Raw genomic sequence first — 17,587 nt, 5'->3', positions numbered from 1 at the left:
CAGCACTGCATGTCAGGGATTCTCTTATACTAGAGGCTCTCAAACTAGCATGGGAAGAATCACCAGGAAGGCTTGTTAAAGCAGATTCCTGGGCCCCACCCCCAGAGAATCTGATTCAGCGGGTCTGGGGTGGGGCCAAGAATTTGCATTTCTCACATGTTCCCTGATGATGCTGATCCTGCTGTTCTGAGGACTGAGCTTTCAGAAACATTGTTAGAATAAAGCCACTCTCACAAATGAGGGTCTGTATCTCATTTGTCAGGATCACTTAAAGGTATGTCTTGCAGGTACCTACAATTAACTCCACAATTAAAGTGCTTATTATCACAAACGGCTAAACACTAAGCTATGTGTCAAATCACTGCTCAGCACAACCTTAAGTTAAAGCATCTACTGTATGTCTTGTTATCCAGCCAATACAGAGAGTCGAGCCAAGCATTTAAAACCATGTTTAAATAGACACAGTTACTATATCTAATCAACACAGCAGCAGGGCTTGCCAAAAACCTATAAAACTAATGGATGTGCAAGAAAATTACATCACCTTCAAATCAATGCTGGTAACACAGGTGGCATTTATAAAAAGTAAAGAAATTGACATTAACATAGCCCATCTCTGCTGCCTGGCAATGAGCACTCCAGCTTTGTTAAGGAAAGATCTTTCTTCCAAGAATTATATTTAAATACGCTAACTTAAATCATTCTAAAATAATGTAGTAGAAAGGACCAGAGAATATTCTAAAATATGTTAATTGATAAGATTATTTGGGTCTAAATTGTAAAGGGCTATACTTTTCCAGCAATGGGCAAATGGTCATTAAAATCATGTTTTCTCTTCCTATTGAAAAAATTAAAGGATTAACCATTTAACTCAGACTTGCCTTGCTTCACCAGAGGCCCACAGAAACAGCAGTGCAGGTGCCATGAGAAAGCAGTGAGGGATCCAGCCCATGGCTGCATGCCCAGCCTCTGCTCTTGGGCCCTGCATTACTTAGCAGATGGAATTAAAATTCTGGTAAGTGATGTAAAAGGTTTATAAGGGAGGAAACTGTTGTGTGGTCCCATTGTCCATCTTAATCTCTTTCAGTGTGTGCTACCCAGCCTGCTGTTAAGACCAACCCATGAGGAGTCATTTTCACCTTGAGAACTCCAGATGTTCATGTGAAGCTTAGAAATAAAACTCTCTGGAAAAGGCTCTCCTGGATAATCCTGAAGAAATCAGGAGGTATGTGTTGAAAGTGTGCACATACATGCACACACACACACACACACACGTGCATACATACACAGCACCTTCATAAAACACTTATATGAAATCAACATATTTCCTGGGAAGAGGTATTATGTTCTACAAATGTAATCAGCTACAAATCTCTTCAAGCATAGAAATAGTGTACATTTCACTGACTGAGCTGCAAAAATGTTCCATCTACACAACAATATATAGACATAGAATATTTAGATCATTTGGGTTTAGAGGTATCTGTACTGTCTACTGAGAACATTTTGTTATCTCCTCTCAGAACATAGTAATTACAGAGAGAAACTCGGAAGCATGAGTTGTATAAATGGAGGGACCAAAGGGGAAATGGTCCGTTTGACTTTTAGCTTTGGTATCTTACATAGTTTATTTGGTACATGAGGACTATAATCACCAAGGGAATGTGTGAGCAGTAATCATAATACAGACACTAAATATATGATAATTCTTCAATGAGTTGTTCTAGAAAGGGAGGTTTTAAGAAAGGACATCCATAAATAAAATTAGCTACACAATTATTTTTTTAAAATAGGAGATCATTCAAGATAGCAGAGTAGAAGGACATATTCATGAACATATTCAAAATACATCTACATTGGGGGAAGGATATAGCTCAGTGGTAGAGTGTCTGTCTAGCATGCACAAGGTCCTGGGTTCAATCCCCAGTACCTCCATTAAAAAAGTAATTACCCACCCCCCCAAAAAAGAATAGATGAACCCAGTGAGGATTTTAACAAGGAACTAGAAATTATAAAACCCAACCAGAAATAAAGAATTCAATAACTGAAAAAACAATAATGTGAATGGTGTCCTGTAGAGCAGTACTTGGTTACCATGGTAGCCTTGTGAGAAGAACGTGTAAATGCGTGAGAGAAGTGAAAACACTTTATTGGAGGAAAAAAATACCAAGAACCAATATTTGCTAAAGTAGCATATTCTTTTGCTTTCATTAATTTACTAGAGCCTTTACATTTAATATTACTTTTACATTTAATAATGTTTAATATTTAAAAGAACCCAACACAACTTTCACAGCGATCAATCCTATGGATAATATGTCTGCATGCGTGTGGGTAGATATTCTCCATAACAATAAGAATGAGTAAAGCAGTTTGAAGTACAGAGAGAAACTCTGAACATGGGACATAAAGCATATATAACATCGTGTGTGACTGAGCTAACGCTTGTGTGGTTGTGAGTGTGTCAACACAAAGCAGATCGGAGACTAAAAGAGCGATAGTGGTTTTCATCAGCTATGTTTGCACAATTCAAGTAAAGGCACAGATGGAAAGCATTCCAATCGCAAAATTTTAACAGGCAGCATTGAGAGGAGAAAGAACAATTAAGTTGAGCCATGAGCTATTTATGACTTCAGTTGTCTTGAATCTTGAATTTTCTTTACCACCATGTAGCTGGGATTCTTTTTCTTTTTTTAAAAAATTTTATTGAAATATAGTCAATTTACAATGTTATGTCAATTTCTGGTATACAATAGTTCAGTCATACATACAAATACATATATTTGTTTTCATATTCCTTTTCATTATAGTTTACTATAAGATAGTGAATATAATTCCCTGTGCTATACAGTATAAACTTGTTTATTTTATATATAGTAGTATCTACAAATTTCAAACTCCCAATTTATCCCTTTCCATCCCCTTCCCTCACTGGTAACCATAAGTTTGTTTTCTATGTCTGTGATTTGGGGTTATTTCTTGAATAAGTTTTGGCCTGAAGTATCCTGAAACGAGATTTCAACCTGATGGGGGAAAAAAAGGCTTTATTAATAACAATAATAATATAATAATAATAATAAGGTGCTATCAGTATAAATAATAGATGACTTTTTGTTATCCTTTCTTGTGTGTAGTGTCTTTTTCTCCACCTTTTTTGTTGCACAATGGCTATGAATCCATCATCTTAGTCAAATGTGACAGTCATTGGCCAGAGAGAGGTGACAAAACAAACAAAAAGTTGTAGTTTTAATATACTAGATTTTAATCTTCCTGAGGGTAGGGACCAATCCATTTATTTATAACCATAGTATCTAGCATGCTGCCCTCAAATAGAAAGTAAAAGCTTTTTTTGGAGGGGGGATTAGTTAGGTTTCTTTCTTTATTTTTAATGGAGGTACTGGGGATTGAATCCAGAACCTCGGGCATGCTAAGCACGTGCTCTACCACAGAGCTACACCCTTCCCCGCCATAAATGCTTTTTTGAATGCATGAATAAACGTGTAACATTTATATGATAGACCAATATTCAGATGAACAGAATATTATCAAATATACTTCGTAATACAGTTATTCTAAATTTAATTCTGTGATTCAGGAAGAACTAGGATGTTATTTCTAGTCATAAACCGAAAGTATGAATAATAGTAGTTACAACATCAAATTTGGATTATTTTAGCTTTTGGTTATTTGGAGTCTTGGTAAGTATTGTATAATTTAGGTTAATTTCTGACGGTTTTTTAAAAAGCCTTGAAAACTTTTAAATTCTTTCCTATAAAATGGCTTAAAATCCCTTTCTTCATTGTCTAACATGGTCTGGGCTTTAAGAAACGTCTCTATCAGTAATTAACAAAGATAGAGGCACATGAAGCAACTTTTTCCACCAGAGCCATCATAGATATGTCACTCATGACAGCTTTTTGGGTTCCACATAAACTCTTGACTCACCGAAAGAGTTATCAATCTGACACGTGCCATGAGAATCTACCAAACTCAGATTGTTTTTTTTCCCTCAATTTAAGTGATATTTATAGAAAGGTAAGAACTGTAGATTAAAAAGGAGGCTAGCCTACAAAGAGGATCTGTCAAACTGAAGAACCCTCCTTTCAGCATTACTTTCTGTGGTTTATTGAACTAGAATAACTCAGCAGTAGCTGCACATGTTTGGTACATCCTTTCCCTTCTAAGACCTTTATTTAGCAACAGTAGAAGGGATTCTTTTAACATGCGCTTTATAATAACTAATAAAGGATTAATATGGGGGAAAGAAAACTACTTGTGTTGTGGCATGAACAATTTACAGTGTACACATTCCTTCCGTAAATATTTATGGAGAGCTGCCCACATGCCAGGAAATGTGCAGCTAAACAATGCACCATTCATCTTTGGGCCATACATAACAAGAAAAGTAGGTAAGGTTCAGGTATAGTTGCAACCTATTAAATGGGATTACCTCCTCACCGTAGTATTTGTGACCTCATCCAGAAGCAGTGGGACAAGGGGTCTCAGTGGGGGTCTTCATTCAGATCTTTCCTCATCTTTAAAATTCTGTGGCTCTGGCTTCTCTCACTGTCTCTGAAAGACCGGCTGTACTGTGGTGTGAAATCCTCCACAGTAACAGTGGAGCATGGTCAGTTTCTGTAATGGCAGTTCTTCACATTTCATCCGTATGTTCTCTGTGCCTCTATTAATCACAGCCCTACGCTTGTATCATTTTGATGTCTTCTGATTGCTGATTGCTGTTACCTAAATCTAAGGGATGTTTGCAACCATTACAAGGAACAAAATCTTGGTAGTGTTTTGAAATGTTTGCATATGCATTCAAGCTTCAAGTCTGTGGTGGGGAGAGATTTATGCAGCTCCTCAAATTAAGATGTAGTTAAAGTAACTTCTGAGATGAAAGCCCAAGGCCATTTACCGCCAGGTTTTCCCTTTGGTCCTGTAAAAAGGTCACTGTCTTCTTCAATACCGTAGTCACCCCCCCACTGCAGCTGCAGGAGTTGAAAGATAGATCAGACCATTCTGCTACAATGTTTTTGCACTAGAATGTAAAGCAAACCCCCCTTTCAGGTGAGCTTCTATTCATTAATTAAGGCAAAGATTTCTTCTCTATAAGGCTATCACCTAACCATCCCCAAAAGATTTCTTCTCTATAAGGCTATCAGCTAAAACCAAAAATTTTTGTTGCTGGTATGTTTTCCAGAGCAAATATTCATATTACTGCTGAAGCACTCATCATATTCCACTGTAACCTAATTTTGTGTGTCTTCTCTAAAACATTATAACCTTCTTGAAAGCAAAGGAGGTATCTTTGTATTTGCATTTCTATTGCCTGGTTCAGTGACAGACACATTGTAGATATCAGTAACAAATGCTTATAAAAGAAGTAAGTGAGTTAATTAAAAACATGACTCTGCAAAAAAAGTCTGTATTAGTGGGTTTTGCTACTTAACTCTTTCATGCCTTTTACATAAGGGATAAGTAGCAACTAAAAGAGAAAAGACAAACATTTAATTTTAATTTAAAAATCATGCTGTGATGAGAATTAAGCAGAAGTAATTTGACTTAATATCATGATACAGCTCAGGACACCATCACTGTTCAGACAATAAAACATCTTCATAGTTTCAACTTGGCATTCAAGCAAATGTGAAGACTGGTGCCCCACTTCCCTCAGCTTTTGACATATTTGGCCAGACCACGCTGTCATGGACCCACACTGAAAACTCCTGGTTAACCAGTGGGTTCCTGCAAAATGACCATCTACTCGGTCAAACATTGGTAAGTGCAGGCTAGGCTGCTATCCTGCTGATGTCCATTACAAATTGGTTAAATAGATGCAGCCCTTCTAAGAATGTACAGTCCTTACCACCACATTCCTCATTCTTATAATGTGTTGAAAGACACTTGACGTGGCATTTGTAACCTACCTAAATATGGCGGTTTAGAAGTCTGAGATAGAGTCAATGTCATATTGCTTGCAGCCCCTGGGATAAATATTTTCTGCAAATATGAAATCCTGCCTCATGTGGGAGGAGGGTATTTTAGAATAATGCCAACTGAATTGTGTGGGCTGATACTCACTTTGTTTCCAACTGTGGGCATAAACAAAGGAACAGATTTATTCCTTCTGTCACCATTACCCTGACACAAGTCCTAATACTCTAGGAAGAACTTGGCACTTAGAAGTGTGTTTTAGACTAGGAGTATTACATTTTATTTTTAAAAGAGTTTATAATAGTTGGAAGTTTGTGGACTGTGTGACTCTGGAGGTATATGAACATATGGAGAGCTCCTCATGTTTTGGGCAATGACTGGGATATATTTCACTCATAATTCAGTCAACAAATACAAAAAAATGCGACAGGAATCTCTGTCACCATTAGATATCTTTTATGGCACTCTTTGGATGGATGTACTAAATGTATTTTAATTATCTTTTACTATCTGTGGATTCTGAAGGGAATGTTTAAGCACTTTTAGACCTTAATAGTTTCTGCCACTCATTCATGGCTGTGTTTTGTAATCCTCTCTTTACACTATGTACGTATTACAGACTGCTAGAAACAAGAAGTGTCATCTTCAAGTCGGAAAATGTATTGCTATTGATTCTTGAAATTATAAAAATTAAGTTCTAATGAGTGTATTTAAAGAAAGAATGAATGGAAGGGAAACCTAGGATGAAGCACAACCCCAAGGCTGCGGAACACTGATACTTGGGCAGGATGTCAGCGCAGTTAAAAAGGGGGGCTCTGGACCCGCATCTTCAAGCTCCACTCTGCTCCTCTCCCTGCATCAATTTTCTCATACATAAAGCAGAGATAGTAATAATAACTCCATGTAGTTTTTGAAGAAATTAAATAAGTAAATTAAGGCAAGGTAATAAAAACATGCTTGGGAGAAAATAATAAGTCCTCAATTAATATGTTTATTATTAGCTTAAAGACCAAGGTAAGAACTGAGGGGGGGATGCAATCTGCCATTTGATGTTTTGTAAGTGCATATAATGAAACAAAAAGATAAAAATACATGAAAGCATATGCTTGAGAATATATGACCATGATTATAATAATGTACTTTAGATACATGGCCATCTAGTTGCTTGAGAAATATTACTGAGTATTTAGTATGAACCAGGCCTCCTGAGGTGTTGAGAGACCTGGTCCCAGTCTCCCACCTTGGGGCTTATGGAGAAGGGAGAAGGTGAACACCAAGAGCAGTGCTCTGTATAAGCACTACGACAGAGATGAGAGAGGACAGGCTTCTCAGGCCATTTAGCACATGCTCCAGACTGTAGGGTAAAGAAGCAAGAAATGTCAGAGAGCCTTTAGTGTCATGTGAAGCAGTTTGGCTTTTATCCTTAGTCATGTGGAGCATCTGAAGAATGTTTTTCATCTCACTATCTACATGGGAGGAGGAAACGGAGGAAGGCATGGGGGGAGGCAGGGAAACCACTGGGCTTGCTATTTCAATAATCCATAATCTGGGAGGGCGCCAGTTGGTCTGAACCAAGGCAGTGGAGCTGGAGGAGTGAAGAGGCAGACGATTTGAGAGACATTAAGATGAAAGAATATATATAGCATCGTGGCCACTAATTGGATTGAAAAGTTAAGGAAGCGAGAGAAAGAGAGTGATGGGTTGCCTGATTTAGTCGGCTGGGTGGATGAATACATCACTCAGGTGAAGAACATGGAAGGATGAGGTGGAGGTAAGTAAGAAGGGGCTGGCTCCAGATTTGCATCTACTTAGAAATGTATGTCAATTCCTGCAAATGAAGTTCAGTTGATAGTAGAACATATTTTTCTGTTACACAGAAGAGAGGTCTGGATTGGAAATGCAGACTTGGGAGCTACCACGTGGAAATGGCAGTTGCGGCCAGGAGAGCTGCATTTTCACCCAAAGAGAGTGGGTGAAATGGGACAAAAAGCAAAGGCTGATGATGTGATCCTGAGGAACACCAACATGTAAGAGATAGAAATGGAAACCAGCCAAGAATTGTCAAGAATAGTCACAGGAAAATCAGGACAAAGTAGTGTCACTGATGCCAAAGGAAGCAGGGTTGTAAGAAGGAACAGATTCAGCAGAGAATCTTAGTAGGTTGAAGAATTAAACATGTTATTTGACATTAGCATCTGGAAAGCCTTGGACAGGCTTGGTAAAATGTGTCTGGGTTGGGGGGCAGAGGTGCCTGTTCGTAGGAAAGTTGTAGAGGTAAGGAAGTGCTGGGAGGGCAGGTTACTCTTTAAAGAAAGGTGAGCAGAGTAATAGCTAAAGGGAGATGGGTGGCCAAATAAATTTTTTGTTTCTGCTTTTCTTCTGGCTCTTGGATTGAAGATATTTAAACATGTTTGCCTGCTGAAAGTAAAAGGCTATATGAAAAGAGTGGACAACTTTTGGAGCAAAATGTGATAGGGTCCAGACAATAGAAGGACAAGTGTAGGAAAGGAGAGGGTGATGGTCTGGGGTACAGTTTGATGGCGATGGGTGCCAGTTTGAGGTATTCTTGATGGACTTTGTAGAAATGGAAAAGGATGCTTATCTATAAAGAACGATGATGAAGAAATCAAGTAGAGGATTTGAAAAGAGCGTTGACTAAAACAGTGGATGTAAAGAAGAGGAAAAGGAACCAATGAGCAAAGGATTGCTGGTTGACATCCAAGCCCAGATGGAATGGCTTTGTAATGGTGGCACCAATCTTCATGCTAGACTAGAACTCAGATTGTGCCTATAGGCTTAGGGTTAGAAGCCTATAATGAATGAAGAAGGTGCAGTAAAGCAACACTGCTGCCAGCTGTATGAACCGTGGGATGCTTAAGGAAGGTTGTAGAAATGGAACTGCTTTGAGGGGCGGAGTCCGTACTGTGTAGCAGAGTAAACACCCTGGGATGAGTGGCTAAGAATTTGGGCATCATTCTTGTGGAGGAAACCACATGTCCCCCACAGAATAGACACCCCTGAATGGTCTCAGAAGAGCTGTGGCTGAGTGTACCCAGGCTACACCTTCCTGAGCCACGTGGCACACAAGCCTTTCTTAGGAAATTTCAATTGTTTCTGACTCAAAGGTATTTCTTCACTTTTGAAGGCGAGTAAGGACCATCGGTCATAACCTCAGCAAGTTGTTTTTAGGCATCATACTAACTCTTCAGTCACATTCAATCTAGTAATATCATTAATTTTGAGGATGAAGCCTTGTGAAAAATCATACTCAGTTGTAGACTTCTCACTGCATGTCTGTCTCTCAGTCAGAGAAGTCTGAATGATCAGATACACCAGCGTATGCTTTGTCTTCTGTTATTATACTGCAGATTCATATTTTTGTCCAGTTTTCTTGAACACAGTTATAAAATTTATTGCATCCAACTTTTTTTTGAGCAAGAGGCAGCATCCTAAAGAGAGACAGGAACAGAGCACGAATAGAGGGGTCCTGGGTTGGCATCCTAGTCCTGCCACTTACTAATGGGTACCATCTAACCAGCCTCAGATTTCTTTCTTGTATAGAAAAGAAGGCTTGGCTTGATATTATTATAATTTCCAGTTCTGAAATCCTGTATAAAATAGAAATCTTACTTTGCCATGGTCAATTTCAAGTGTAACATTAAAAGTCAAACAGCCGAGAACATCTGCAGTCGGGGTAGGGAGCAGGCTGTGCCCGTGTATTCTAGAAGCCTAATACTGACACTAGAGTTTTACACTGCAATGGCATAATCATTCCTACCAGCGTGTTCCATTAGAGCTTGACTTACTGCCAGGGAATTCACCTGCTGACACAGTAAAACTCCTAACTGGAAGCATTAACATTGCAATGTCAGATGGGGAAAAAAATTGTTCATAAATTCCATGAACGTGCACTGCTTTATTTGGGGTCCTGGTTGCAAACTCATTATTTATGCTGTGTACAGTAGGCCATCAACATATCCCACTGGGAAATTAGTTTGCAATTTAGAATCGTTTCAAAGTACAAGTGATTCTCAAGTCATTTTCTGAGGTTAAATGAGAACTCTTATTGCTTTCTGTAGGCTCAGAGGGAATTTTTACTCCGTGTGTTCCCTCCTCCCCCAGCTTCTGCTAGACTGTCTTGATTTTTCTTTCTTAAATGCACTCTGGTGCTAAATCTTTTTTTTTTTTTCTTTTTCAATTTTTGAAAGCCAGTAAATAGAATGGTGTTTGTTGCATTTTCTTGCTTGCTGGGACTGCTTAAGTACCTCACTTTCGATTGCTGCTTTTATTCTTCGAAGACTCCTGAGAGGTTTCCTGTTCCCTGTGAAGGACATTGCTTAGCTAACATAGGAGTGATGTGGGAAGATTGGGTGGCATCCACTTCAGGGTGCAGTGACTCACAGTCATCACTCCACTTCCATTCCAGCCTTCTCACTCCAGGGGCCGTGCCATGGGACAGGGATCCAGGCAGACTGCCTCCTAACTCCAGGTGATGGAAACTGGAGGTTGAACCTTGCTTACGGGCTTCTGAGCCCATAAGTATAGAACAAGTTATTAAGATAAAAAGTATTCCACTGATCTTTTCCACTTTCATACACCCCTTTATTTGAGTCTTTCCTTTAGAACCTCCTTAAGCATTTGTTTAACTTTATTTCACATACCCTCTCAATCTCACCCCATCCCAGGAGAACTGACCTCAAACCATCTGGTAGATAATTTGTAACTCGATATTGTCCTTGGGGAATAAGTAACACTGTTTTAAGTGTACCATTTTACCCTTAATCATTCCCCCAAAGTAGCAAATAATCCATAGTGTGAAGGTCTTACAGAAATTTTTTTCTTTTCCTCCTTTCTCAGTAAGTTGTTGAAATGCTGAAGTCTGATATTATTAGCTATAGTAAACAAAAATCAAACAGAAAATAAGTTAGAGTTGCTAAGCCCCATCAGGTAACTCCTCTCCTCCAACAGGAAGCACCAGAGTTTATCTGAAGCTGTGATTTCAACATCTATCTGGTGGATTAGGAGGGTGCTTCCACAGCTAGAGACCAGAAAGTATACAGACCAAGGAGATTGAGTGTTTAGTTTCAAAATACATGAAATCACCAGTTTAAACATAGAAACTACACACAAAGAGTGCAAAGGAACAATGAAAGCAAGAGATCAACAGAGTAAATATCACCTAGAAATACTAACAGTCCTAAAGGTCAGAAATCCTTAGTTAAACAGAAAGACCCATCCATTAAAAACAATTACAAGATAACGTGAGATTACGACACTGAATTCCCTTTAAAAGCAGAAGTTATTTAGCTAAAAGCTATTAGCTAGGTGCTTTAGAAGTAAATACACAGAGCAGGTAACAAACAGACTGAAACGGAGAGAAAAGAAACCAAAAATTAAGTGCATTGGGAACTGCTTAATATCAAATTTCTAAGGCATTGAGGAAAGGCTTTTGTTTCCTGGCTATCCGGCCCTGTGGGTCAGTGTGTCCAAGCTCTTTGTTGGTATTGCATGGGGGGAAAATCTATTTACTAGTTACTGTATTCTGGCGTAGTCTTTTTGGCTGAAATCAGCCTAAAATGTTTTCCTTGATTATGGATAATACAAGTCTTTTTCTACTGCTGTTTAAATGTAAACATGCTTCAAAAATAATCCTCTTTTCCTTCAGGCTCTGAAAGAAGCAGGTGTTGGTTTGATTTTCTAGTGTTTTTTGGTGCTTCTTTTCTTTCTAAAAGCTATATACACTTTATAATTTGTTAACACCTATATTCAACTCACCTTGGCATCTGCTTGGTAAGGTCATAGGTCAGGCAGGTAGGTATGCTGCTTGGCATATGGAAGCTTAACATCTCTTAACCTGTAAGAGTTCTCACGTAGAGGGTATTTATAAAGACATTGTTCATGTCTCCAGTAATTCTTTTTCCTCAACTTTCATATTGCTGTTTCCACTTTGAAATAGCATGCTCATTATTTATCCTTAAAGCGCCAAATCTTCTCATATGCACAGAGACGGGCTGAGCCCATTGAACCTTCCCAGCTCTTAAGGACAGTGTCTTATTATTACAGCAACTTCAGAAATTCCTGCATTTTTAACGTTTAAGTAGTTTATTAACAACAATTTCCTACAATGTGGGGAAAAAAAAACCACAACCCAGTAGGATACGCTCTCGTGACTTTTCCATTTTCATAAACACGGTCTGAGCAAGAGAAGAGCTGGTTCTCTAGAAGCCAAGAGTCCACCTCTAGCTTCTCAAGCTGTGACCTACTTTGAGTCCGTGACAGAGACTTCCTGGAAGGCCTATAACGATTACCAAAAAAAAAAAAAAAAACAAAAACAGAAGATGAATATATTTTTCCTCTCTCCTCAAAGTGTTAAGTTTTGCTTGAAAGTCTTTTTTGAAACCATATGCCAAAAGGATGCTTCCCTATCTAAATTAGGATCTGAATGATTGTGTAACCGAGTCCTTGAAAATAATTCCGTGGAGGCAAAATCCACAGTAAGTCAGCGTTGTCTGGATCACTGAGACCTGCTGTTGACGCTGTGCTTGCAGATGAACTTTTCCAAAATGCAAGCGTACTGTTGAAACCAATCAAAACCCAGTGACTGCAGGGCAGCAAGAGGGCTCCAGGTGAGAGTGGCCGCACGTCAGCAGTCTGGGTGGGGGGCTGACGATGCTGGTGGTCGTCAGGAATCGTCTTCCTTCACTGAGTATCTGTCTAAATCCAGTCCTGAGTGTAAACCAGGGTCTGATTTCTCTGTTCATTAGCATTATTACAACGTCCCTCTAACCACTCAGACATTCTTTCCTCAAGTATGAATGTGTAATCCCTGGGGATTCTTTATTTTCACATTAGATGTAATCATACCTTCTGAAAGTTGGCTTAATTGTCCTGAAATTTCCACCAAAAGGAGAGAAGAGCACAGCACACACACCTCCTCCACCTACAACACACGTCTCCATGGGCCATGCATTCTTCCTCTAGTCAGTCCCGTGGTCAGGCCTCTGGAGCAGAGACGTTGTACACGAACCACCTAATTATGAAGTTCTCAATAATCAAAGTGATATTTTGAAAAGACAACATAATCAGCCTCCAAACCTGCTGTTCTGGACACATAAACACAGGGCCTTGGATCTGGAAGGAACAATGAGGTTGTAACATCTTTCGCAGCAAATTGTTGAAGCCAAGAGTCAAAAGAACACAGAGTGTCCCTGTCTTCAGCTGGTGTTCACAAGTCTGTCCGTGTCAGCAGCTCCGTCTCAGGGCAGTCAAAACAGAACCCTGGAGTTGACCTCATTCCCTCCAAAGCTTGACACTCTGCTGTGCAGAGATCAACGATTTTGCGATTTTTTTTAAAGTTCTATTTCTGAGGGCAGAGAGCAGAGTGGAGACGTAAACGCACTGCCACAATGATTAGTGTGACTTTCTAAGTTTCTTACAAACGTGGTGGTCCTCCCTGTGCAGATTTTTTAAGATCTTCTGTCTGAACACCCTGGGAAAATTGGAAAATATATATATCACAAAATAAAACAAAACAAAACAACAACAAAAACCAAAGTCTTAAGTGGCACATAGCCATATTTGACTTGAGAAAGTTGCTAATTTTGGACTCACTTCCCTCCATTAGGGCAGTGTAAGAATTATGCACACAAGGCTGAGGCTTTTCTCTGCTGAAAAAACATCTGCAGTCAATTAGAAATAAGCCTGAGTGTCGTGTTAATTCTGCAGAACCAAACAAAGTCATTTTTGTTTAAACTCTTCAGCGCTGTAAGAATGAGAGGTTACAGGAGGGGAAGAAAAAAAAGCAATAGAACAAAACTGCCGTGTGGTCCTCGAAGGGGGCTGAGGAGGCAAATAAGAAATTACTTTTCCTTGAGAATTAGAGCTGGAAATTTTTTCCAGGAGAATTCTGTTCTCTACATTGCTCTCTTGGGGTGTGGGGGTGGGGAGCAAGCCTCCTCTTCTAAGAAGGCAACTTTTGAAGTAATGGAACATTCTCCAGATTCCCTCAAAATGAATTTGACCAAATAGTTGATGTGTTTGGCAAACGAGTGGTAGCATTTCATTTTTAATTTTGTGGAAAGCCAAACAAATCAAAACTATATTTATAGACCATTGTGTGCATTTCAGATCACTTTCATAGTTACCAAATGTGATCAGTGTTCTGACTTCACATGTACGAGAAACTATTTCTGTTGAAACACACTTCTTGCCATGAATATCAGTGTTCATGTCCACCTTTTGTTAACATCAGTAGCACGGATTCTACTAATTTGAGTTTATTTCTCTCAGAGAAGTCTGTGGCTAGCCAGAGATAGTTTCCACATAAGTGTGTTAGAACTACATGTTTTTTAAGACTGATAGTTCCTAAATTTGAAAAAGGGGGGATTTCAGTTATTCCTTTGGGCTGATGTATTATTTCTTCCTTATACCTTTTCTTAAGACCAGGTCCTACTGTTATCTTAGATAAGAAAGGCAGTTGAAGACTGTGTTGGTTTAATTGAGTTTTGAGGGATATGATTGAACACTTAATCTGCGTGCCAAGTAGTGCCACTGCAGGTCCTCTCAGGCAGGTGAAAATGTTTAAGTCTCTGCCATTTAATCCTTATCAAAACACGGGCTGTGGAGAATTGTTTGTACCCGTAGGCTTGATGGGCATGTTAAATATTTATTTTCGTATATATTTTGACTCTATCTTTGGGTCAGACCAAAGAGCTGGGCATTGAACCAGACTGTTTTGCAATGTTTTTATTGGTTTTCACTAAATTATCCAGTAGCTTTATGCCAGTTGCCTGTATTGAGAAGCCCCATAAACAACAGTCCAATAAAATTGGGCCATTATACTTCCTATAGGAATATTTCTATTACATTATCCAATACCTGTTTATGAGAAGCTATGAGGGAAATTTCTCAGGTTTTTACTTTTGGATATTTTTTCCTAAATCATGGTTTTCTATTTTGTTTTCATTCTTAAGTCTTAGGAATATTGTGATTCTTGTAATTAATACTGGTTCCCTTTTTACTTTCACTGCTGAAAGCTTTGAGAGCAAATTTGTGACCTGCCTTTCTTTAACTTCAGTGTAACTTTCATATATATACTTCTTATATCCAGGGGTTTATTAGAGTATAACCCTTATGTTCCCTTTACTCTCTCTCAGGTATTTGTTTTATCTTTATTATGTTTATTTTTTTAAAATCTCTGACAACCCCTTTGTGATAAAAGTCAGGTGTTTATAAGTAAACAAGTAAGTCTAAGTTAAGCCCTGCTGTTGAAGTATAAGCCTGTTTAACCTAAGCTTTCTCTGTGAGTGCTTGCTATGTGATAGTTTTTCTAAAATATTTAATTTTTGTATTATTTTTCTATCATCTCACTTTTCATTTTGTGTTCAGAATTCTTTAAAGAGTGAATAAGATGAATGATTTTGAATATGTGTAAGGACACTAAAGTAGAGCATTGGAAATGATTACATAATTGGTGATGAGGACATAAAAGAATGTAAAAGAAATTAAGGTTACTTGACTTTAAGGGGGAAAATGACTACAATGAAATTAAAATATAATATTCAAAGAATATGAAAATGAATATATGTATATTCATGTATGAAGCATTGTGCTGTACACCAGAAATTGACACAGCATTGTAAACTAACTGTACCTCCGTAAAAAAAAAATTCAAAATGTCAACCATCTTAACAACTTTTTTTTAAATCTCTTTAGAAACCAATTCCTAAGTAAAAATAAGAGGAATTAAGTTTAAAAATCTGAAAAGAACACTGGGAGATGGTGCTATATCCTTAAATAATGTTTTACTTGAGTTTGTGCTGGAATTTATCTGTTACCTTCTGTGTTACTCTGAGAGTAATCAAAGAATCCAAATCAATTGAAACAATGCCTTCCTCCCATAATTAAAGAAAATACAAATTTGCGAAATTGAAATTAATTTTAACACCAAAATAAAATGATTGATAATTTATATTAACCTCATTTTTATTTTTTCTCACGTTAGCGTTGATAATTGAAAGGCAAGGATGTGTTTTGCTACCATTATCACCATATTTATAAGCACAAATGAAGCAGAAAACTGAGGCACAAGAAAGTTAAAGTGTTAAAAACAATTTCACTGTCATCAGATATGAAAAGACCTATCTCCTGACCACTGGTTTAAATTGATTGATTGATTGGTTTTCAGGGAGATGAAGATGTAAGGTTTAGTCTAAATAGAAAAAAAAAAAAAGAAGAAAAATGGCTCCATTGTTTATATAGTGTCTTTAGATTTTAGAGTGGCGAGATAGCTTCATATTATTTTAAAAAAAGGAAGTAAGGGCAGAGAGGGAGCTAAAACTCCGGTCCACCTTGCCAAACTCTAACCCTCTCTGAAATGAGATATATTTTCATCTAGTGGCACATGGAGAGCCCAAGTGGAACTGGCCGAGCCTACGTAGCTGATGGGGAAAGGCCAGGGAGTTCCCACTATCTTGTCGGATCACAACGGATTATTCTCACTAAAAACTCCTTCTGTCTTACCACTCTCTCAATATTTCATTAAATACTGAAATGAAAAACTAAAGCAAAATATCATTTAGCTCTTTTCAAAGTCCAGAAGTGCTGGTCCTAGGCCACCCCAACTCCATTTCTATATAAAGGAGTTTTGGGATAAAGAAATAATTAGTGTATAAGAGTCATTGCACATCTTAACATGGGAAGTGGTTTTTGGCAGACAGTTATTTAGATTTTCCTGGAGACGTAGATCCTCACAATAAGCTATCATGAAAATGATTTATCCCACTTTATCGCAATCACCAGTGCGGGTAACACTACCTGGTAGCTGTATATGTCCCTTTATATTTTTAAAGAAATACTTATATTTCATCATGAATCCATATTAACACAAAAGATTTTCCAGCCATGGAGAAAGGGTAGGAATAGTAGTGGGAAAAAAGTTGAGAGCCAAGAGGACATCAAATCTTTCATCTTTTTCCTAAGTGGATTTCTTTGTCATGAGTTGCTCTTAAATTTGTCATTATTTCCCACATGCGTACTACCTGGATAAATTATGGCTTACATCACCCTCCACTTGAAATGAAAAGCAGACTGCATTGCGGACTTGAATTATCCTCCAATATTGCTTGATATATGATCCATCTTGATGGGAAACTATTGTTATATATTTCAGAGTTATGATTTCCAAGGTATCAAACTCCTCATTATCTTCCCATGCTAGCCAGCTATAAATGCCAAACACTCCAGCTTCCAGTATGTGCCTTTTGAAACTTACAGTCCTGTGTTCAGTGTATGTTTAGCATTTTATGGTGCTGCATAATATGGAAATGTCATAATACTTTATCAAAAGCCCCAGCTAGGCTATTGACAGTATAGGTTTCATTTAATTCCTGATGCAGCGGACGTTCTTTGATATTTCCTATAGAATATAACAAACACAAAATGCAGGGCTTAAAATGAATATTTAAAAAAATCAATCAGGCTTGAAATTTAATTTTCTCTAATTGGCTTGCTATAGTCTAACAAAATTGAATGACATAAAATGTCACCTACCCTGTATAATTTTGTATTTTCTCTAATCATAAAAATAGATTTTTTTCTTCTCTTTTAACTTCCTTTAATTTACTAAGTTAATTTAACTCTTACACAGGTTGAC

At 38.0% G+C, this 17,587-nt stretch overlaps 1 protein-coding gene across 4 annotated transcripts in view; it reads right to left on the bottom strand.

Annotated features, from left to right (window-relative positions):
* Positions 1–1,253: 1,253 nt before the first annotated feature.
* Positions 1,254–17,587, bottom strand: part of LOC105084198 (uncharacterized) — a 987,172-nt gene continuing 970,838 nt past the window's right edge. For all 4 annotated transcript variants that reach the window (XR_012500990.1, XM_074348172.1, XM_074348173.1 and 1 more), the window contains one exon: positions 1,254–13,423. Coding sequence is in view for 3 of the 4 variants with exons in the window: in XM_074348172.1 (XP_074204273.1) it covers positions 13,345–13,423 (79 nt within the window). In the remaining variant the exon portion in view is untranslated. The remainder of the gene's footprint in view (positions 13,424–17,587) is intronic.

Source organism: Camelus bactrianus, chromosome 20 (genome assembly GCF_048773025.1).
Source record: "Camelus bactrianus isolate YW-2024 breed Bactrian camel chromosome 20, ASM4877302v1, whole genome shotgun sequence".
NCBI classification, from domain to species: Eukaryota; Metazoa; Chordata; class Mammalia; order Artiodactyla; family Camelidae; genus Camelus; species Camelus bactrianus.
The sequence above is the reverse complement of the archived record's forward strand: the minus strand, read 5'-3'. Positions and strand labels throughout refer to the sequence as shown.